Source organism: Lutjanus erythropterus, chromosome 16, assembly GCF_056507025.1.
Source record: "Lutjanus erythropterus isolate fLutEry1 chromosome 16, fLutEry1.hap2, whole genome shotgun sequence".
Taxonomy (NCBI): Eukaryota; Metazoa; Chordata; class Actinopteri; order Lutjaniformes; family Lutjanidae; genus Lutjanus; species Lutjanus erythropterus.
The window spans coordinates 30,018,623-30,043,246 of record NC_139332.1 but is presented as its reverse complement, the minus strand read 5'-3'; the positions used below and the strand labels follow the sequence as shown (position 1 = coordinate 30,043,246).

Sequence of the window (24,624 nt, the reverse complement as noted above, 5' to 3'; positions counted from 1 at the left end):
TTAGGATTGTTTTAGACAAATATTTTAAAATGATGTACTTGTGTAAATAAATACTGAGCTGGGACTAAAGTGCTGTGGTCTTACTGCGTTACATTTTTTAAAAATATTTCTTTAAATTTTACAAACATGCATATTCAGAGATGTATCCATCTCATTATTTGTACTTACTCTGGTGCTTCCCTTGTCTCCATAGTTCACAGATTGCTGTAAAGTGTTGAGGATGCGCCTGCAGGGAGAGAGAGAGAGAGATCCACATCTATTTTACAGTAGAGGATTCAGACGGCTCTCCCCCTCCTATGACATCAAGCTTTCACCCTGCTGTGTGCCACCACATCATTTGAAGGCATCCGGTCCGGTGCGGGATGGGAAGGGTGGGGGGCGGGATGTCTGGGTGAGAAATAAAAGCCACAGGCATCTGTTAGTGTAGATTTAACCTACACTGACGGTAACAACAAATTTAGAAATCGGTGTCTTCATTTTTTTTATTATTATTTTTTTAATATCCAAAAGATGATGTTCATCCGCCCTTTTGTTTTGCGTGCGTAAAGATGTCCAGATCGAGTTTCTTTTGAAAACTCCTTGTAATAAAAACGCAGAAATTGATAATTTTACTGTAAACGGTTGCACATATTTGAATTTTTAACATGTACCATATGGCGCATGGCCTTAATACATCGCGATTTATAACCAGATGATGAAAACAGCGGGTCTCTTTTCTTAAAATGGCAGAGATGGATTTAAAAACGGCAACATCGACGATGGAAGCTTTGGTTCGTATCAGTGTGAGTATATGTCTGTGTTTTCGCTGGATTTATAATCAAATTAGAGTATTTCGTCTCACTTTTATGCTGATTATAGGCTGTATTTTTTGAGGAGGAGAACCGAATGAACGGCTTCGTGTCCGTGTTTCGTCCCTGTAAAATGGGCCTCCGTGTATTTTTTCTGCGACCGTGATTAAAGGCGGTTGAAATAAAATGAAATAAATTGCCAATAATCGATAAAATATCGGCTTTCCTCATTAATTGCTGTGGAAAATCACAGGCTCGAGGTCCGTTATGTTGCCTTGATGCTAATGGAGGTCCTAAAACGCCTCGGCACACCGGATTTCAGCCGAACTCCTCCTCAGAATGGGAAAGAAAATGTGCTGTTTATTTGATTATATTTCAGGGTGTTTCAAACATTATTAAATGAGAAAATCAGCTTCGGAAGAGACAGGAATGAGACGTTTCATTTTGGGGGCTCACGGGATGGTCGTTTCCATGGAGACGAGATGCAGGACTTCGGCTGCTGCTGAGGCAAGAGAGAAAAGAGCGTGTGTGTGTGTGTGTGTGTGTGTGTGTGTGTGTGTGCTGGTAGCATCGGCCGCTGTAGGGTTAAAACACACTGCAGGGATGCTTACAATAGACCACGGACTGGACTGAGCAGAGGTCTGGAAATAACATCTTTTCATGCCGTCTAGTCCACAGTCCTCCAGACCCCATCTTACCGGCTCGGTGAGGAGGAGGAGGAGGAGGGGGGCTCTTTGCCTCAAACCCCTCCCCTCTTTCTAACAGACAGGCTGCCTTGATGCTGAAATTTACACGTAGTCCGCTGCCATGGCGCCTAGATTCCAGGTGAAGGTAAGGATGCGCTGTCGCAGCGCCTGTTTCACGCCTTCACCACGCCGGGCTCAGCATTAGCAGTGCGCACTGTTCATCTGAGACTCATACAACAGGCCCACGGTCTGTCGTGGTCTAGCCTGCTGTATAATATATCCGGCTGGAATCGCAAAACCCTGAAACTGCGATAGGCTAAACTGCTAGAGGAGGAGGAGGAGGAGGAAGAGGAGGAAAGAAAGGCAGGCCGGAGTTGACATTGGAGAATGACACAGAGGTGGACTGAGAAAGTAGGTTATTTTAATTGATCCAGTTACTCCAATGTAACGCGTCAGTGTGGGTCTATAAGTGTTTTTTTCTTTTGTTTTTTGTGCAGCAGCCTAATGTGGGAACCAATAAGACATGCTAATGATTAATCACTGATTGATTAATCGCTGTTAAGAATGTAACCAGCTGAAATAGTGCTAATCCATAACTAAGTGTAGAAATGGCAGTAAAGGCCAGTGTTGAATAAGAAAATGAGCAAAAAAAAAAAAAAGAAAGAAAAAAGAGAGATAATCAATAAATTGACTGTGTTTTCAACTGTCAGTTAAATATGCACAAAATTTGCAACTGTTTTGGTTTATCCAATATGTAAATTAGGAGGATATTGTTTCAACAATAAGCTAAGTGATATAGCTAACAGTATCTTTATATTATTAGGCTATTCTATGATATACAATACATATCTCGATATTATATTAGGGCCAATGAATTATGGGCTGATACCTATATCGGCGTCAGCGTATATTAGCCAATATACAGTTAATATTGGCTGCAATAATATCTGACCTGACAGACTGTCAAAGCATTAAATATTTTTTCAGCTCTGAGGTTATCAAAATTAGATTTTGCACGTTGACTTAAATAACAAAAGTCAGTATACAAAACTATTTAAAAAGGTACATTTTTTTTGTCCTCACGTAAACACACTTAGCAGGCCACACCTCTGTGGGCCGCCCCCAACTCACCTATATACGCCCACAGAGGTGTGGCCTGCAGTAGCTCAGTCTGTAAGGACTTGGCTTGAGAACCGAAGGGTCGCCAGTTCTAGTCCCACACAGATCAAAGTACGGAGCGTGGACTGGCAGCTGGAGGTGCCCTTGAGCAAGACACTGAACCACTAACTGCTCAGGGTGCCTGACTATATGTATGTGTGCAGCCCCCCCTCTCAGATGCATGTCTGTAGGTCCTGTTTGTGCATGTGCATGTATTTTGGGCCTGTGTGTGCATGTATGTACAAAAATTACAACAGAGTGAAAAGAGTAAGCATCTGAGAATGGAAACAGTTCTAATTGGAAGGAAAAAAAAGTTGTGAACCTCTATTAAAGTTAATATTATACCTTAAAAAAAATCATATTGTGCATCTCTATATGCACATTTCCTCAAAAATAACATACTGTAAATTCTCAAACAGTGCAAACATATATAGAATATGATGCATTGCTTAACTACCCAGCAGTATGTACAGTGGCTAGTAAGGACATTGATGCTTTCACAAACTATCAATGCACATCAGTAATGTAGATAGAATGACTAATCTGGTAAAAACAAATAATAGAGTAGCTAGAACAATTTGGTAAGTTCAGAAAATCAGATAATTTCACTATAATGCAGCCTTTAAAACCAAGGATAGTAAAAAAAAAAGTGTTTGATTTCAGTGACATACGTGGCGATAATATAAGGTGATGCAGAAATGGCAGTGAAAATGGTCAGGAATGTTCCTTTATGCACAGATGAACTCTTCCCGAGATTTTTTAAAAAGGCCTATAACGAATTTTGCCGCACTGGTTTATCAAGTTTGGGGAAAAGCTGCCACAGAACACCCAGACTTTGGTGTCAGTTCTATTTAAGTTTATGGGAGACGGATGCATCTCGTGATCTTTGACAAAGAAATGCCCCTAAGATACTGAATTCTGATAATGATTAATGAAATGTGCACGTTCATTTCTTTTCCTTTGGTCTCTAAACAGCAACAAAGAATGTCCTTCCTTCTTTTTTAGTTTCCTCTTTCCAGGAAAAGGCAATGCTTAAGCCATATAGCAATTTAACGATGACATATAGTCTCTCACATATATCACAATATCGATATTTTGCCCGGCTCTAGTTCTTAGCCTTTTCAAAGCCAAGTGAACGTGCAGGGATTTGCTGTATATGATCACCTGCACATTGTCTCCACGGATCCTGCATCCCCGTGGCCTAGAATCAGGGGTTTTAACAGTGGCTTCCGGTGTGCTGTGCTGATGCTGCATCACATCGCATCACGGCGACAAAATCCCCAAACCCCCTATGCAGCACAGTCCGTCAGTTAGTCCTGTCCTGGTTTTGAAGTTAACTCGTAGTGTCAGTGATGTAGATGCGCTGCATGCTGGGCCTGCAACAGTTTGGGCTGCAGGTTGAGGTTGTGTGTGTCAAGGGCATCCGTGAAGCAAATGAAAGCAGGACGTCTTGATCAGGGTTGCACAGTTCACTGAAATATTATCAAGAGCACAATATGGCCAAATGATATTTCCAAATCGCAGAACCTGCAATTTTTTTTATAAAGGAAAAAATGTGTGATACAACAGGATTGCAGAGATGCCTTGGCCTACAAATCTAGTTCTTGTACACTGTAAAAAGCGTATTTTAGTAGTAGTTGAGGTAATGTAAGGGTTTGAATGAGTCCTATTCAGCGGCAACCTATTTTTGTGGATAATAACTACTTCAAATTATATCATGTTCCCTTAACCTGCCATTCTCATGTTAGTTAAAGTGTGTCAGTTAGGTTTCTCTTAGTGTTGTGAGTCTGACGTCCACGTCTTTTCCAGATTTTTCTTCCCCCTGTGGCTGAGCTGCCATTTTCTCTTGGTTTTGTCTAATGTAATGCAAATTATATATTTTGTGATCAAATAATGTATTTTGTTATATTTATATATGATTCACCTGAATTGGTTAATTTGTTTTGTTTAAGTTTCAGTAAACTCACTGAATGAAACCACCTATCGTTATGTCGAGCTAAAGTTAAGTCAGGCTAATGATAAGCTATTCTAACAACACAGCAATTATTATTAATTACATCCAACAAACTGAAAAAACACACTAAGATTATTATGAAAAATACCTTTTGTAAGCTGTAATATTAGGTTGTTGAGGATAATTATTTTGCTTTTGGTTAAGTTGGAATACTGGAAACTTTTAGGTCGTCCTGCCTTATTTAAGTTGCATCATTGCAAACTGTTGATATGAAAGCAATCAGGTTATTAAGTACATAAGTACATCCAACAACTGTTTTCACATAACTTGTTAAGATGATTGATATATATATACTTGCAGCCATAATCCTGACCAGCAAAAATGAATGAAAATGTAGTGAACTCCTCCTGTGCTGCACCAACAAACACCAACTCAACACAAACTCGGAGTAATTATCACACATCCAAGTGTAGGGAAATGTCGCCTGTAAAGGAACGGGTCCTTGTGACCATAATTTATGAGGCTGGGTAGTCTTGTGTTTGGACTGACTGTAGCTGTGAAGTCACAGGTTTCTGCAGCAGTCAGTGTGTCCTTTTCTGTTAGATGCTCAAACCTGAGCAGGAGGTGCAGCTTGAGAGGTATAGCTTTTCAGTTTCCTGTTCCCTTCCCAACAGAGTGCCTCACTAAAGGACTCCCTTAAATACAAACCCACAGTCGATGCCAGTTTGCACACCCCCAGTTTGGAGAAGCAGAGAGGAGTAACAGCATGGAATCTAACCTAAAAAAAAAGGTTCACCTAAAAAAAGTTAGCAGTTTAAATGTACACTATATTTGGAATATTCTCACAGCTTTTTTTTTGCTTTCCAATGGGAAACCACCATTATACGAGTCAAATATCGCTTTCTCCAAACCTACCAAACTCCATCAGTATTCTACCCCGCAGAACACAGGAGTTGCTGGTCTGTCTCGATCTGTTAGTTAGTTAGTTTGTGTTATTGTGTGATATCAAATCTAAAGAATCCTTTTAAGACACCAAAGTCAAACAAACCAACAGATTGAGGCAGCGGGAAGCCGTCCCAGCAGCACTGGTACTCTCCCTGCCTCATTTCTAGGTAATTTACATGTACGTATTGATAAGTGCCTCATGCAACTCCACATTAAATATCTTAAACTATCCCTTTTAGGTGCTGAGTAAAAAATCTGTCATAAATTCAGACAAAATACTGGACTATCTCAGTGTGGTGCAAAGGCACACTGGCTAAAGAGCATATGTGCATAAGGGATGTGCAGTGGTTGAATTATTAATGTCTGGTCTTTATCCATATTTAACCAGAATGATGGCCTCTGTCGCTTGTACAGGACAGCTCCTCTTCACATCGCTCTGTCTCTCTCTAAATTCACTCTCTTTATGTGCAATAATGCTGTACCTCCTCTGTAGGTACAAAGCTTTAGTGCTTTTGAGGTGCAGACTGAAATGTGTCCAAAGAACTGATGATCAGAAATTATCAAATAGAAAGTACTGACTGGTCAGATTCATAATCTACTTTACTTCTTCTTCAATCGGACTGTAAATCAAAATATTGCAAATTTTAGTTAATTATGTTATGTGAATTATGTTGAAATAATGTTGAGCAGCCTTTTCGGATGATAACTCCTCCCTTCTTTGCCTCTGACAGTCTAACATGAAGAGCCTGGAGCGTGAGCTGCACTGTCCTGTGTGTAAGGACATAGTCAAACAGCCCGTGGTCCTGCCATGCCAGCACAGCGTCTGCCTCATGTGTGCCTCGGAGGTTTTGGTGGCAAGCGGCTACCCGCTCCCAGAGCTTCCCCCAGAGCCAAACTCCCCAGCCTCCACGCCCAACACCCGCTCCCCCCGCCAGGCCCGCAGGCCTACGCCTAAATCTGAGCAGCGACCCATTGATCGCGTGCTGCGGGCAGGTTTGGACGACCTTTCACACCTCTTTCTCTTGATGAAATGGGGCTGCAGTGATTAATCTAAGGCTGCAACTCTGTTGGTTATTTTCTCGATTAATCAGTTAGTTTTTCAGCCTATAAAATGTGGGAAAATGGTGAAAAATGTCAGTCAGCCCAAATGTCTTGTTTTGCTCACAACCCAACTCAGTTTACTGTCATAAAGGAGAAAAGAAATGACAAAATATTTACATTTAAGAAGCTAAAATGAGAGATTTTGTTACTTTTTTCTTAAAAAAATTACTCAAAAAGAAAAAAAAATAATGCTGCTCTTAACTTGCTTTTCTTCTCGGTTGGAGGACCCCACCCGCCTTCGCCGTCCATGCCCCGGTCTCCGGGATATGGGACGTATCCAGGGCGACGCCGTAAGGAGGCCCCTCCCCTGGTGATGATGTTCCCCTGTGTCCCCTGCGGCCGAGATGTGGAGCTGGGAGAGAAAGGCCTCACTGACTGCCTGCGCAACCTCACCTTGGAGCGTATAGTGGAGAGGTAGCTACCACACACACAGTCGGCACACAGTATTCAAACAAAGCGGTGAAAAAAATGCAAAGATGCACGGAAAACCCCGCACAGTGATATTGTCCTTCTGTGCTCCTGAGCCCAAACACAGAAGTCTGAAACACAGAAGGTGTGGGAACAGGTCCAGTGCTGATTGTAATTATTCAGCAGCAGCTGAGCTGTTGAAGGATCCTGCAGAGCGTGTACTGCAACACACTGTAGCTGCTGCAGCTGACTGTGTGCTTCTACCTTAATGGTCAATTTATCTCCTACTCAATACTGTTTGTCTCACTCTCACATTTTTTTTTGAAGTTTTCACAACCTTTCATTTGGCTTTGGATAGAACTTTGCTAATGTCCAACAGGGTCATGGGCGGCCAAGGCTCACTGACGCACGGAGCAACGGAAGAAACCCGAACCCTGATGAAAAGTTACAGACTAAAGCAATCTCTGTGTTCTTCCCTCCACACCAGGTACAGACACACAGTGAGTCTGGGCAGCGTGGCCGTCATGTGTCAGTTCTGTAAACCTCCTCAAACTCTGGAGGCGACGAAGGGCTGCGCCGACTGCAGGGCCAATTTCTGTAACGAGTGTTTCAAGCTGTATCACCCGTGGGGGACGCCACGGGCACAACACGAACACATCCAGCCTACACTCAACTTCAGGCCAAAGGTAAGACATCAGGACAGAATGAGCCCTAAAAACTGTTAGCATATTAGCACCTCTGGTTATCCTCCTCCTGGTTCTCCACAATGTGTTTTTTTTTCTTTTTGTTAGATGCCTGAAATTTTCGCTTTTTGTTCTAAGACATCAGCGAATTTTGAAGCTTTTACCTGTCTTTAAAAAGGTGGTTATTAACATGCGGCTACTTGTGGTTGTTGCGGACTTTGCAGACGCTGAACACTAGGCGCTTAATACTGGTGATGTGAAGTTATGCGATCATGGTGAAGTTTGCTTAAAACTTAATGTTAGCTTTTCATTTCTGACGGTTGCATTTATGCTTCAAAAAAAGTGGTGTTACTTTGTTAATCTTGCCGGACAAAACCTGCAACGGCTAAATTCCTATTTTTAGTCTATTTCTGACCGATGCTGCGTCAGAAGAAGTCAGAAGAAGTTATTTTCTGCACTAATACAAAATCCAATGGAAAAATCCCCTTGGCGTTTTTGTGGAGGTAAACAGAGAGATGCTAACTTCCGGGTTGGCTTACCTCTGCAATACTCTAAACAGTTACTATAACAAAATACAGTTATTCATATTTTTTAATTTAAAATACAGTATTCCATTGCAGTAGCAGGTCGATCACTGATCACAGGGTTGGCGGTTCGATCCCCACCTCCTACTGTCCACATGTCAGACTGTCCTTGTGTCCATGGCCTTCGTCAGCTGAGTTTACTCAGTTGTCATGACAGTGAAGAGGTATTTATGAATAAATGAATACATACAGTTAATACATATAGAATTTCTTAATAGTGATATAAAATTATGAAGTAATACTGTACCTTAATCAATTACAGCTGTGTTATATGATTATTGTTTTTCATTATCTGTTTAGGGAGGAGTTATGTCTTTACTATTGGTGACAGTAGGAAAGAAAAGGTTCTTACATTTGCTCACAACTACATTATAGTGTGTTTTAAATCATCAGAAGATTTGCAGTGGGTGTCAAGTTGTGTCATGAAAAATACCATCAACAAAACACAGAGCCAGTTTAAACAAGTTAAATGTCAGTGGCTTTGGTGTTAAATTTCTGTTTGCGCAACAGCTGCAGATTTTATCTGCAATAAAAACCTGTCTGATTCTCTTCTGCACTCAACTCAACGTCAGTTTCCTGGTGTGTCCTTATATGTCCTCTGTAGCCCAGGCAAAGCAAGTGTATTTATAGAGCACCATTCAGATACAAGTGTTTTACAGGTGCGTAGAAATACATTGAAAATAAGAAAACATTAAAATTGCATTCAAAATAGTGTGTGTGTAATGTGTGTACTTTATTGGAAGTAATGTTTTGAGCGATGTTTTAACTGAGCTGACAGTCGGAGAAGACCTCAGGTATTCAGGAAGCTTTTTTTCATGGGTTTGGTGCATAAAAAAATAAAAGCGGCATCACCGTAACTGGCTTTGATTCTGGGGAAACTCCGCAAACCTGTTCCGGATGGCCTGAGGGATCGAAACGGTAACTGCCAACTTAAACAGCAACTGTAAAAAACATTTTTTGATTAATACAGTATTCCATTAGTTGTATCCTTAACTCTGTGTGTAACTGCTGGTAATATTTTGATGAATAATCATTGATCTCTTACTTTCTAATAAGCCATTAAGCCTGCCGTTATAAAGGGTAGAACATTATTTCTTAATTTTTTTATTATTTGAAAATAATAAAATACATTTAAATCGAATTGAAGAGCTAGCTAAATATGTGATCAGAGGCAGCTCAGGCTCAGGAGGTGGAGCAGGTCTGCAGTTCGATCCGCATATGAAACTGTCTCTGGGCAAGAAACCGAACGCCCGATCAGTCCAGGCGGTCAGGCCTGCGCCCTGCCTGGTAGACGTGTGAGTGTTTGAATGAACGGGCGAATGAGCTACGGAGCACTTTGGATAAAAGCGTTCTTATATATAAATGCTGCCATTTACCCTCAATATGAGGCAAGTGTCATCTGGAAGGAGGGTGATTTTTCACAATCTGGTCACCCAAGGCAGCAAATAGCTTTTAACCAATCGATGAAGCTTGAGAAATGATGCATTTAACACAGTAAACCCATCAGATGTGACTTATAAAGCCTTTATAAAGGGTGCATTATTAGAAAGAGTTTGTATATAAAACTGCAGCAGTGTTCCTGCTTTCATATTGAAGGCAAATTGATCCAAATTTTATTTATTTATTTATTTTTGCGTGTTTAATGTTACACTGATCTTATTTTTTGACCTTGCAGTGTGAACACAAAAGTGTGATATTTGCAGACCGTATTTGGGGCATCTATTTTCTGATCATGTTACCACGGCAATGAAACAACAATAAGTAACAAAAGTTTGTGCGTATGAGGGCTGAACAGTTAATCAAAATATTATCAAAAACAGCAATATCACTAAGTGCAATATTACTATTTTTTTAACAACATAAAAAATCGCAGGCGCTGCAGTTGTCGATAAAGTTAAAATGTGTCACTATAAATGAGTTATGTGTCATTATAACTGAGGCATTGTGGTGCTGCAGTGATGCCCCGGCCTTGTGCAACAATCACATCCTCATCATTTTTGTATTTTTCCTGGTGAAAATGAAATGCAAAGTTAAACACAAAATTATGTTTTTTTCAGCCTTAGTGTATAAACGTTTAGGCTATTTAAAATTGAAATGAAAAAACAACAACAACAACAAAACTTTATGTTTGTTTAGTACCTGTGTTTTTGGGACCATCTGAGTGCTGCTGGATTAAGAGTTTCCTTCTTTGCTGAAACAGAAGAGGCCCCCTCATAATGTTCTTCTCTGTATCCCTCGATTTAATCTGGTTCTCCGCCTCCTGTCAGGTTCTGACGTGTCCAGAGCACGACCAGGAGAAACTGCAGTTCTACTGTCGGTCCTGTCAGCGGCTGCTCTGCCCGCTCTGCAAACTGCGCCGCGTCCACACCGGCCACAAAATCCTGCCAGTGGCCCACGCATACCAAGCCCTGAAGGTACGACCCTGAAGCTGATGTGGTCTGTACTGAGTTTCCTTAAATGTTCTGCAAAATGAAAGCTGTAATTTATAGAATAGTTCTGAAAAAAACACACATTTTCCCCTATATTTAGAGGGAAATTCTTTTCATTATGTGTATTATTCATACATTATTGTGTTTAGATTATTTAAAATGAGAGTTTTATGTTAGTAAAGGACAGTATCTCAATTTTGGAACTGAATTATGTTTATTTCATAGTATGCATGCTTCCTATTCCTATTTTATACAGTGAAATTATTATTTTTTTTCCAAAAATGCCTTATTTTCAAATGTTAAAAGCTGCTTTCAGTCTATCACAGACAAGCAGCTGTATAGAACAGTACAGTAACTGGTCTCAAGCAGAGTTAATGTAAAGCTGTCTGGTTTGTGTTTGCTGTTTGTTTCACAGGAGAAGATTACAAAGGAGATGAACTACATTCTGTCCAACCAGGACACGGTTCTGGGTCAGATTACTGAGCTGGAGAGTTCCATCACTCAGACGGAGGTGATTAATACGATGTGGCTGACAAAATGTTCATGAACATGGAATTAACTCAGCTGAGTAGCAGCTAAGGACCATAAAAAAAACATTTATATATACATATTTTTGTTTTTACCAGCTTCATTGAAAGACAGCCAACTTGTGTTTGCTCACACTCACTCACAATTGTTGTAAGCTGGTATTACTTTTTAAAAAAATATCCACCCATGTACATCGTATTTAACAGATTAATTGTGGGTGGGGAGCATAAAAACCGAAAGCTACTTCGCCTCACTTGACTTTGATGCTGGGGATGCTGAGTAAACCTATTCCAGGTGACCTGAGGGATCTAGTTGTTTTGTAAAATACCATGCAAGTATTTCTTTATGCCTTTATTAAAGCCTGCGGCAAGACAAGTTAATTAAAAGGGCTTGACATAAAACACAAAAAGCATCAAGCGCATCAAAACAAAATGTAAAAGGGACATAAAGCAACATAAAACGCATTTCGACAGACCATTTAATGCTTTATAGACGAGTAATACCATTTTAAAATTCTTTATGCAGCTTTGTTAAATACTCGATCGTAATTTGTGAATTACAGCATATTTCATGAATACTTACTAAGAAAAAACTCAATAATTTGATACAAAATATTGATTTAAAAATTATTTAAATGCTCCTCCGCAGCCTATGATCAGAACTGCGTCCATAGCAACGGTCTGTTCAACGGTCTGCTATACAGAAATAAAAGCGGGATGATGTACAAATAATGTACAAAGTGGGATAATGTACAGTGAGCAGGTCATTATTACAAAATAAACCTGCATCACCCTATTGGGGTTTATTTTGCAATAATGACCTGCTTGCTGTACATTATTCCTTACATAGTCCAGAGAATACTGGACTATGTAAGGAACACATGATACATCCATGAATACATGAAAATCATGATACATTTTTTAAAGATTTAGTCCATGCAGATGAAGAGTGTAACTTCTCTGTTTGGAGTCTGTTGTTTGCATTATTTATTGGGTTCTTTTTATTTGTAGTTTGAGCACTTTGTTGTGTTGTGCTAAAATTGGTTCTGTAAGAGACCTTATGAATCAACCTGAGATTACCGTCAACTAGCACCAGCGCGGTGTGTTTCCAAGTGCTAAAATTTGTTTGTCTGTGTCATTCCTCACCAGGTAAACAGCGTGTCAGCCAGAGAGCAGCTGGCTCAGAGTATCAGGGATCTGACGGCCGCTCTGGCCGAGCGCCACGCCTCGCTCACCCAGGCTCTGGAGGCGGCGCGGCAGAAGAGAGGCGAGGCGTTGGCCGCCCAAGTGGCGGAGAGACGTGGCTTGATGGAACACGCGGGGCTCATGGCGTTCACCCAGGAGCTGCTGAAAGAAACAGACCAGCCCTGTTTTGTGCAGGCAGCTCGCCAGACTCATAACAGGTTTTGCATTTGTTTATCTTTGGCTTCGCTCTCTGCTTTGATTGAAGTGATCCAATATTGGTTTCTTTGTTAGTTTAGATTCCTTTTTTATTACAGTAGGTTCTGCAGAAAACAAACTTGTAATAGAAAAGAATTCAGTGACGTTCACATCACATTAGAGCAATAACTCTTTCAAAATAAAAAAAAGTCTTTAAATATTTTTACTTATGGTTAACAACAAATTGCATAAAAAGACCAAAAGCATCACTGAGTTTATCCTCTTAATTAGAGTCTAAGTCCAATATAGCTCATTCATTTGTGCCATAGAGCTCCACTGTTGTCCAAAAACTATTAAAATCACATCAATGAGCGACGCCTGTTACCAATGAAAATGTGGGTGCCTTTAGGTTGAGTTAGACAAGTTAGACATCGCCCAGAGGAACTGAATATTTGAGGGCTGATGTCTGCATCATTTGCCCCGGACGTGACCCTGCCAGCCTCGTAGTCACAAGTATGGGTGAACCACAGGTGTGAATAGAGCTGCTCAGTGTTTGGAGCGAATGCGATGACGCTGATGATGTTGCGCAGTGTGTAGCTGCTTCGTACTCTTTTCTTCTTGCCTTGCAACAATCTGTTTAATATACAGTCTATGGCTCCAGCTTGCTATTGGTACTGCAGTACTCGTTTTGCACATATTGCTCCTTTAAAGCAGAATTTTTGTAAGCTATCTTTCGTAGAATTGAATGACAGACACACTGGGAAAAGCACTGACAGAACAACACATTGTGGGTTTTGGACTAGTCTTACATTTTCAAAAATGGTCACACACCCCTCCCTCATTATCAATCTGTCTCACCCTCCCACCCATCTGGATGGAAGCATCATGTAAACACCGTTCCTCCTTTATTTATTCCTAACACTCTGTTCCCTGTTTTTTTTTTTTTTTGTTTTGTTTTGTTTTGTTTTACTGCACCAGGTTGAGCAAAGCAATTGAGAATCTGCAGCATTTCACTCTGGCTGCCGATCCGTCCTTCAGACACTTCCAGCTGGACGTCTCCAAAGAACTCAAGCTCCTGACGGAGTTGAACTTCATCCAGGGTGAGAAGGGGGGGTGGGGTGCTGAGAGGAAGGGAAAGGGTGGGGATGGAGGCGGTGGAAGGGAACAGTGATTAGGAAGGAAGAGAACGCGAGGATTAGTGATGCCTTCCTTATCTCGATGATGCTGTCTAATGAAACACGAAGATACGAAGTATAATAAGTGAATATTGCAGGTACACACCCAGAAATGAAGGTGCTAACTAGAACCATAAAGGGTTCTTCAGCTTGTCCTCAAAGGAGAACTGGAGAACTGGATTCCACCTGGAATCCTTTCAAAGAGTTCTACCGAGAATCCAACATTAAGGAACCCACTCAAGAACCTTTTTATAGTTCACAGGTTTTATCTAGAACAGAGCCAGGGGGTTCTAATGCAAACCTTTTATATTTCATGTATTTTATCTAGAACACACTTAGGGGTTCTATCCAGATCCCTTTCCACCTTTGAAGTGCACTAACAAGAACCCAAAGAGGGGGTTCTACTGAGGACCTTTTTATATTCCAAGAGTCTTGTCTAGAACCCACCCAGGGGGTCTTACTGAGAACCATTTCATATTTCAAGGGTTTTCTCTACTACCCACCCCTGGGAGTTCTCCTGTGAACCTTTTCATATTCCAAGGGTTTTATCTAGAACCCACCCAGGGGGTCCTACTGAAAACCATTTCGTATTCCAAGGGTTCTATCTAGAACCCACTCGAGGACCTTTCTATATCCCAAGTGTTTTATCTAGAACCCAGCTATAGGGTTCTACTGAGAGCCTTTTATATTCCAAAGGTTTTATCTAAAACCCACTCAAGAACATTTTTATATTCCACAGGTTTTATCTAGAACCTAGCCAGGGGGTTCTAATGAGAACCCAGGAAAAACCTTTTTGGAACCTTTATGTCTAAGAGTGTAGCGTTAGAGGTGAAGATGGTTGCGTAACTGCGACATGTTAACCTTGACATACAAACTGTTCTTGTCACAGCTCCTCAGGCTCCGGTGATTGATACTCAGCGCACCCTGGCTTACGACCAGCTCTTCCTGTGCTGGCGACTGCCCCAGGAATCCGCCCCCGCCTGGCACTTCTCCGTCGAGTATCGCCGTCGGGGCGTGGTACCGGGAGGAGCCTCGAGGGGCGGGATCAGGGGAGGGCTGGCGGCCGCCCGCTGGGGCTGGCAGCGATTGGATGAAGTGAGTGGGAGCAGCGCTGTGATCGACAGGCTGGAGATGGACAGCGTGTACGTGCTGCGGGTGAGAGGCTGCAACAAGGCGGGCTACGGGGAGTACAGTGAGGAGGTTTACCTGCACACCCCGCCTGCACCAGGTGAGAGTACAAGTCTCATCTAGAAAACACACTTTGCCTCAGGGGAGCTGCACCCAAACCACAGAGTGTCATACATACAACATGAAACACTAAGTTGCAAAGTAGAAGCAAAATAAAAAAAAGAGTAAGAAATATTTAAAGGTTCACCTCAAAATCAAAAATACATACTTTTCCTCTTAGCCCTAATGCAATTTATTTATCTTGATTGTTTTTATGTGAGATGCAGAGTTTTGGAGAAGTGTCTGCCTTCTGTTTAGGGTTGGGTACTGAAATTCTGTGCCAATATAGCGTCGGTTCCCTTATGACCATTACCTACTGGACCAAATCTTAAAGCAGATCATGGTGCCTCATTTAGGTGCCACATGCCAGAGCTGTTCAGTGAAATAGTGGCTCTGGTGGCAGGTAACTTTCCATTAGCTAGTAACTCTTATGAACATGGTTAAAATTCCAAGGTAAATAGTCTAAAGCATTTCTGTGTTTCACTCGAAAGGATTCCAACACTGGACGAGGCGTGCAACAAGACAATTGCATGTGAAGAGCAGAGGCATCTGTCAACACAAAGCAGCACCATGCTCAACCGGTTCTGTAACCTTGTGCAAAGTACATTTGTTAGTGTTCTGTTGATTTAACCCGCCTTGTCAAAAAATGCTACCGTAGCACAGATCAGTAACCCAGATCAGAGTAACCCTAACCCTCTACCCATAGAACCACTAAGTAGCACTTCTCGATGGGTAGCACATATCGCCAGAACACCGGCGACGTGGAGGTGGTGATGGAGAGCAGAGATATAAAACAGCAGATGCATCATGTCTGCTGACAGCAGTGACGATGAGGAGAGCAGTCTTCGCTCAGGTCAGCAGATATGATCAAAAGAATTGCTGAAGTTGAATCTGGAGTTTGTAGAATACGAACTCAAACTGTTACTTACTGTTAATTTAAGTGTTTTGATATATTTAAGTAAACTTTAAACTTCAAACAGCTAATTTGCCTTAGCATTGAAATAAAACCTGTCCTTAAATGTCATCTCTGCAATTAACTTTGTGATTACAATCTTGTTTTTTGCTACTAAGACAGAAGCCAAAACTTCAAAAATCTGACCTGACTAGCAGTAAACTGGGATTATCCTTATAGGGATACTTCAGCGTTTTGAATTGGGGTTGTATTAGGTATTTAGCCATAGTCAGCATATTACTTACAGTATTAGGTGGCTGCACGCCTCCAGTTTGGAGAAGCAACAGGAATCCTGGTGTGGGAAGATAAGCAATGTACTGCTGTGGACAGGGTCAGCAGCAAAATGTATTCAAGCCACCTAAAAAGAAGCACACCTTGCCAACGGACAGCTTTTCTGCCGGGAACCCGCTGCTACATAAGTCAAATATTGCTCTCGGCAGACCAACCGGACTCCATTAGAAAAAACTGTCCTTTTACCTCACAGAAAATAGGCGTCGCTGGTCTGTGACTGCCTCAAATTTGTACTGCCTCAAATGGTTAGTTTGTTTGTGTTATTATGAGATTTCTGTGAATCCGAGCAAACATTTTAAAACATCAAAGTCACACAATATCACAAACAAACAGCAGTGGAGCAGCAGTATTCTGAGATGTAAAATTGCTAATTTCACCTATGGAGCTTGGTTGGTTTGGAGAGAGTGATATTTGGCTTAAATAATGGCAGCGTCCTGTTGGAAAAGGCTGTCTGACATCAAAGTAAAGTGGTGAAAATATAGTACATAAAATGTTTATATTATTGTGTGACTTTGGTGTTTTAAAGAGTCAGTTTGGATTCATCAGAGTCACACAATAACACAAATAAACTACCCTCATTGAGGCAGAGGTAGACCAGCAACTCCTGTATTCTGCGCAGTAAAATTGCTGATGGAGTTTTGTTGGTTTGGACAGAGCGATATTTGGCTTGTGTAAATTTGACTTTCTGTCTGACCGTCTGAAGGTAAAGCCAAACTGGGGACGTGCCGACCACCATCTGCTATAGCTAATAAACTGACTGTGGTTAAGTACCTCATACAACCCCACTTGAAAAAATCTACACCTGCATGAATTTTCCAGAATGCGTCTTTTATTACATTTCTTTTTGCATCGTCCGCCCAACCATGCAATAGTCTTTCCGCTATTTCTGGTTAATGACTTACAGCCACTTAAATCATTATAAAATCTCATTATATCCACACAGCAAGCTGCAGTTGCTGTCATCCAGGAGCCATTCGTCTCCTCACACCTACAATTATTTATCAGACACAATAAAAGCATTAGGGTGGTTACCATGGTGAGAAGTTAATAATTCATTCTCTTTTCCTTTCTGCCCATTCCCATCTGCTATTTCCCACTTTTTGTCCACCTCTCTCTCCACTTTCAACACATCCTCACTTTTTTTACTGTTTTATTTCCTCATCTTTCTCTCATGTATTATTTCCATTTCACAGCTTTGTCATCCTCTTCTGCGCCACTTCCACGCTGCCAACCTACATGCCTCCTACAGAACGTAAGAAGTGCACTCATATCTCCTGACCACCCCTCTGCACCCCATACACGACATGTTCTCGTCTCCTCTTTCTCTTTGTGGTCATCCCCATGCATCCTCCGTTCTTCCACCCTTTCATCTAGACACTCACCCCTCTGCCTCCCGCTCTATAACGAGATCTGTCCGAGCGCTGATGAGGTTTGCAGTTTGTTAAGACGTGAGGCTTAACAACATGGATCAGACTCAGATCCAGGGCTTTTTAAATGGTCGAGTTGAGTGACTGGTGAACTCCTCGTTGTGTCCCTGTAGGCTGTTTTCCCTTCCTGCTATTGCGTATGCTCCCTCTGTAAGTTGCTGGAAAAATCTGCACTCCCCACAGCCAGAGTTTCTTTGTGATACCTTCTGTATTTTACTCCCTGACTCATGAATTTATAGACCAGTGTCCTGTTCTGTTCCAGTGCTGGTGGGAGGAGGTGCATGCCTGCTCTCTCTTTCTCTGACCCCTATAGTCTGTCCTCTCAGTTGCTTCGTATTCTCCTTGTTTCTCTTCTCCTCGCTGCTTTCTGACTGTAAATCTGTCACACTTTCCCACCTAAACTTTGGTCGCATTTTATTTAACAGTACACTAATGAGATGTAATAAGCTGTACTTTGTATTAAATTAGACAAAAACTAGAAGACACTCTTAAGACCCTAATTAGACTTTCTTAGAGGGCAGTCAGGCCTATATTGTGACAGAACTGTACTGTAAACTAAAGTGAAATCACATATCTGCTGACCAATGCTGACTTCTTTGATCAAATTGCATTTTCTCCCTGCATTATTACAATATGTCTGTGCTGTCACCCACACAGACAAAATATTCCTCTGCCTCTATAATTTTGGAATTTACTTTGTAGTTCACATATTGTTTTTAAAAGGGGAAGTAGCAGATATGTGATTTCACATTAGTTCATTATAGTACAGTTTTGTTGTAACATGGTCCTAATTATACTTTAATAAAGTCATATCAGGGTCTAACAGTAGGACACTTTCGTTTCTGGTACAGTTCTGCTATAATGTTATAACAGTGAGACATGATACACTTTAGTTTTCAATACAGTTCTGTTATAATAAAGTCTAAGAAGGGTGTAATAGTAGGAAACTATAGTTTAGTTTACAGTATAGTTCTGCTATAATGTGTCTCTAATTCCCCTTTAATAAAATCTAATAAGGGGCTAACAGTGGGACATAAAACACTTTAGTTTGTAGTACAGTTTTACTATAATGTGTCTCTAGTTCTCTTTTAATAAAGTCTATTAAGGGTCTAAAAATGGGACATAATATACTTTAGCCTACAGTACCATTCTGTTATAATAAAGTGTAATAATGGTCTATTAGTAGGGAACTACAGTTTTAGTTTACAGTACATTTCTGGTATAATGTGTCTCTAATTCACCATTAATAAAGTCCAATAAGGGTCTAATAGTGAGATGTATTGCACTCTAATTTACACTACAGTTCTGTTATAATGTGTCTCTAATTACCATCTAATAAAGTCTAGTAAGGGTCTCAACAGTGGGACATAATACACTTTAGTTTACAGTAGAGTTCTGTTGCAATAAAGTCCAATAAGGATCTACCAGTCGGAAACTACACTTTTAGTTTACAGTACAGTTCTGCTGTAATGTGTCTCTAATTCCTCTTTAATAAAATCTAATAAGGGTATAACAGTGGGACATAATACACTTTAGTTTGCAGTACAGTTGTTGTTATAATGTGTCTCTAGTTACCTTCTAATAAAGGTCTAACAATCTGAAATAATACACTTTGGTTCACAGTACAGTTCTGTTATAATAAAGTCTAATAAGGATCTAACAGTAGGAACCTACACTTTTAGTTTACAGTACAGTTCTGTTGTAATGTGTCACTAATAATATCTAATAAAGAGCATATTAATTCTAGCTTTTGTATAGTATAAAGTTCAGCTTGTTACATCTTATTAGTGTACTATAAAATAAAGGACAACCCACACGTCTTCTGTCACTTCCAGAAACTCTATATGTCATTTCTGAATGCACCTGTCTCTTTGTCTCACATCTACTTCTCCTTCCTTCCCTTCCCTCTTTTCTCTGCTGTGCCTTGTCTCACCCGTCCCCCCCCCCCAGTGCTCAACTTCTACCTGGACTCTCGCTGGGGTCTCCATGCCGACCGGCTGGTGGTCAGTAAAGAGCAGCGCTGTGCTCGCAGTGTCCCGGGTCTCTCTCTGCTGCAGGCTGCTGACCACGCCCTCACTTCCTGTCACCTGACCTCGGACCTCCTGGTCGGGGATGTGGCTATTACACAAGGACGACACTACTGGGCATGCTCAGTGGAGCCTGGGTCTTATCTAGTGAAGGTAACGTAATATAGGACATAATAGTACATAATCTCAAAAGCTGCCCCCTGGAGATGCTCTGTGCCCCCCTAGTCTGGAAACCACTGGGATAAGCGAAGATTTGGGACAAGAGAAAAGTCCGTAGTTAATTACAAACTGATTGTGTTTTCTTTTTCTTTTTTGAACAGGTGGGAGTTGGTCTAGAATCCAAACTGCAGGAGTGGTTTCACCTCCCTCAGGACATGGCCAGTCCCCGGTGAGTGACTAAAATAATGAAACGGACATTAAAGGAGAAATATGTACTATATTTTCTGTACTACGTCAGTTCTAAAGCTAGTATGTTCTCCTTTGAAATTACCATTTTGGTGCAGAGCAGCCATTTTTGTTTTCCCATTTCATGTTTGAAATGGGAAAACAAAAACCTGCAGGCAGCCTGTCTGAGTGAGGAGTCTGGGGAGGAGACAGTGAACATTTTTACTGCCATTCCACATCACCTTATATCATCTTGGCACACACACGTTTAACAGTTTATAAATAAGAAATAAGTGTGTTTAGGCTGAGTTTACAGGTCATCTCATTTCCTCTCATCAAGAAAACAAACCTAAAAAAAATTTCAAGGCAGCTTACCGTAATAGATTTGTGAGTTTTGAATCAAACTCAAACTCTTAAGCTTTGAAATTAATTGAAAAAAGTTTTGCCAACCTCTCAAAGATTCAATTTTATCTAGAGAGGAAAATTAAATTATCTCAACAAAACATTATTAGTTCAAAAAACTTTTTCAAAGCTTTGTTTTTGAGTTGGGCTCAAAACTCAAAGTGAGCTGCCTTGAAATTTTGAGTTTTCTCATCTTTTTTTTTCATGTTTATAGTATAGGACATTTGAGTCTCTCTTTATAAATGAGACAAAATAAATGCATTTAGTCAGAATTCACAGGCTCTTGTTTTTTAGTAAAGCAATGCACATATTTTAAATGCTCTATAAAAGTTGTACTGCAGATACAAATCTTAAAATTTGCAGATTTTCTTCCAGAGTCTTCTATTTATTTGGTGACCTAAATAAAATCTCACCCAGTCCTTGAGAATGACTGGTGCTCAGCACTTTGAGTGGCTCCCGCCCTCTTTTCTTTTACGATGGTCATTTAAAAAACTATTTGAGGCCAAAAGATTCATTCATTGTAGCTGTTAAATCCTCTTTTATCAAACTCTCTCCAGCTACGACCCCGACAGCGGTCACGACAGCGGGGCGGAGGACGCCCTGGACTCTGCTCCGCCGTTCTGCTTCCTCACTATGGGGATGGGTAAGATCTACCTGCCCCAGCACAGCTACCACCACCACGGTAACCACGGGAACGGCATCCGAGACCCCATCAGCAACGGCCCGTCCTCGCCCACAGGCCTCACCTACCCACTGCCGCCCCGGCTCGGTGTGTGCCTTGACTTTGAGAAGGGTCGCGTCACCTTCTACGACGCCCACTCCCTGCGGCCCCTGTGGGAAGGTCACGTGGATTGCTCCGGCCCCGTGTGCCCGGCCTTCTGTTTCATCGGCGGAGGGGCGCTGCAGCTGCAGGAGCTGGTAGCCAATCGCAACGCGGATCAGACTCCGGTCAGGAGGGTAACCATCCAAACCCGAGTCTGTAATTCAAATAACAACTGACGGATGATCTGAGGTCACATGGTTATTGAAGCTCGTTTCCACCAATGTGATGAAAAAAACGGTCCTGTAGTTTGTTATAATGAGAAACTTCCTCAAAATAATGAGTCAGTATTTCAAAATAAAGACAAATAATGATGATTTCTCTCAAAATAATAGTTAATATCTCAAAATAATGAGTCAGTATTTCAAAATAATGGAAAACTTTCTCAAAATAATAGTTAAGATCTCAAAATAATGAGGTAGTATTTCAAAATAATAACTTATATTTCAAAATAATAAGACACTTTCTCAAAAATATAGTTAATATATCAAAATAATGAGTTATTATATGAAAATAATGACATATTTCAAAATAATAAGACACTTTCTCAAAATAATAGTTAATATCTCAAAATAATGAGTTAGTATATCAACATTATAACTTACAAAACAAAATAAATAAAACTAAATAATGAGAAACTTTCTCAAAAATGATAGTCAGTACTGCAAAATAATGATTTAGCATCCCAAAACAGTGAGAAACTTTATGAAAATAATGACTTATGACCTCAAAATGGTGACTTCTGTCACAAGATAATAACTTGATATCTTAATATAGAGAGATATATGAGAAACTTTAATAAAATAATGATTTAGTGTCTCAAAATAATGACTTAGTTTCTGAAAATAATGAGAAACTTTTTTAAATAATGACTTATTATCACAAAATAATGACTTCTATTGCAAAAGAATAACTTAGTATCTCAAAAATAATGAGAAAATGTCTCAAAATACTGACCTATATCTCAACATAATGACGTAGTTTCTCAAAATAATGAGAAACCTTTTAAAATAATGACTTAGTATCTCAAAACAATGAGAAACTTTATTATAATCACGACTTATTATCTCAAGAGAATGACTTATATTGCAAAATAATGAGTTAGTATTTGAAAGCAGTGAGAATCTTTTTTAAAATAATGACTAAGGTCGTTATTTTGAAAGGGTCTCTCATTAGAACGACTTGCAGGGTCTTTCCCCGTCACACTCGCAGAAATGGGCTTCCACGGTAATTTGGAATGTAATTGGTAATTGTGAAGTATTTATTCAGCTAGAGCGAAAAGTTAGACATCTCAGCGATTTTGTTTTGTATTTAATTTTCTTTGTATAAGAAAATGTTTCTATAGCAACAAATATGCAATGTAATTAAGTTTTTTACATTTTTGTTATATGCAGTTTTGCAAGAATTATTATTGCTTAAGTAGTGTCTGGTGTGTCCAGCACTTTATATGTAATTCTATCTTTGATGCTTGCACTTGTAGCCAGGCTATATTGCATACATTTATAAAGCTAATGTAGAAACAGCACCTCACAGTGTCGTCCCTCCTGTAGAAGCTTTTACTGTCATTTCATGTCCTTAATGTTAAAAGCTTAAGCTTATCTTTTAGAGATATGAACTTTATGTGAGTAAAAAGAAATAAGGCCTCGACTATTTAATTGCATATTTAACTGAAGTTGTGTTGAACCACACGGATTTCTTTGCTGTTGTTGGTGAACACGTTCTAGTCATTCACCCATTATGATCCCAACCAAAGTTATTGTTTTTCTGGGATGTAAATGTGGTAAATTAGAGGTAGAGAGGAACAATGAGGCAATACTGTAATTAGAAGCTCCAATTATACCTCTGCTGCACAGCTAATCACTAGTTTCCGCCGTTCTGTTTGTGCAAATGCTATTTTGTATTTCAAATACATGAGCGTGATGTGTGCGTGTGTGTGTGTGTGTGTGTGTGTGTGTGTGCATGTGAGAGAGAGAGAGAGAGGGAGAGTGTGAGAGTGCATGTGTGTGTGTGTGTGTGTTTACTTCCCTATGTGCATGGTGTGTGGGTTGACTGATAACAGCATCGATTCATTGGCTGACGGTAAAAAAAAAAAGAAAAAAAAAAGTTGTTTTCTCGCAAACAATAGTTTTGATTTTTTTTTGGTTTTGTTTTTTTAACCTTGCTTGATTGTAAGTTAATGAGCTTCTTATGAACAGATTAGCAGATTAAATTCATGTAAACTTCACCTGCTGGCAGAATGTTTGCAAAAAGAAAAATGGATTAAGAAAATAAACACTGAATAAATGCTAATTGTTTAAATTACGAAAAAAACATCCTGTTTCCTTTTGTTGTTGTTTTTGTTCAAATTTAGCTCCATCCAGTTTTTCACCTGCTCATATTTACCACTTTTAAATTGTAACTAAGTACATTTACTCAAGTACAGAGTCACACTTTATTTTATATTCAACTAATAAAACATAACAAGCTGTACTTTGTATCAAAAACTAGAAATAATATGTTTTTTATTAGACAATATTAGACTTTCTTAGAGTATATTTTGTGACACATTATAACGGAACTGTAGTCTCATAAGACTCTGACAGTGGGACATAATACACTTCAGTTCCATAAGGGTCTAATAAAAGGTCTAATACTGTCTAATAAAGAACATATTATTCCTAGTTTTTTTAATCTAATTTTATACAAAGTACAGCTTATTATGTCTTATTAGTGTACTATAAAATAATGCGCAAAAATTGAAGTATCAGTTAATGACACTTCTACTCCACTACATCTCAGAGAGAAATATTTTATTTCTACTCTATTACATTTATCTGCAACTACAATTACTTAACAAAGTAATATTTTACATTCATGTCACATGAGGAATGTTTAAAATATGATGTAAAAACAGATGACTACCAAAGTGTTTTCATAACAGTAACCGTTGGAGTTGATTTCACGCAAAACGCCAAACGTGTCATGTTTTCAGCTCGTCAGATGTGTCGATTTGGTGCAGCTCCTCATCTTAAATTAAAGTAAACTGAGTAATTTATAGTCTTAGACTGTTCGTCAGACAGAACAAGACACTTGAAGGGGTCACTTTAAACTCTGTGTAACTTAAAGTTAAATTTAATCATTTATTTGCAGCTCTGCTGTATGTAAATCAGCCTAAAATGTAAACTTCACCTCAACAAACTACAAAATTCTACTGAACAATTAATGCATGAATAATATAGAGATGCAAGATGTAACTGTGTTTATACAGTGTAGAGTATCTTTGGATATAGTCTGCAC

General features: G+C 39.9%; 1 protein-coding gene across 2 annotated transcripts; it reads left to right on the top strand.

The window, feature by feature from the left end:
* The first annotated feature begins 371 nt into the window (after positions 1 to 371).
* Positions 372 to 23,658, top strand: trim46b (tripartite motif containing 46b). 2 transcript variants are annotated; one of them, XM_084739181.1, is made up of 12 exons: positions 372 to 782; positions 6,263 to 6,524; positions 6,857 to 7,046; positions 7,528 to 7,726; positions 10,575 to 10,721; positions 11,152 to 11,247; positions 12,413 to 12,666; positions 13,622 to 13,743; positions 14,708 to 15,046; positions 19,666 to 19,895; positions 20,063 to 20,130; positions 21,086 to 23,658. In XM_084739181.1, the coding sequence occupies exons 1-12, from the start codon at positions 723 to 725 to the stop codon at positions 21,525 to 21,527; spliced, it is 2,409 nt and encodes an 802-aa protein (XP_084595307.1). In that variant the 5' UTR covers positions 372 to 722; the 3' UTR covers positions 21,528 to 23,658. The 2 variants fall into 2 exon arrangements, with proteins under 2 accessions (XP_084595307.1, XP_084595309.1); XM_084739183.1 differs by lacking the exon at positions 372 to 782 and adding an exon at positions 1,386 to 1,885.
* Positions 23,659 to 24,624: the final 966 nt, after the last annotated feature.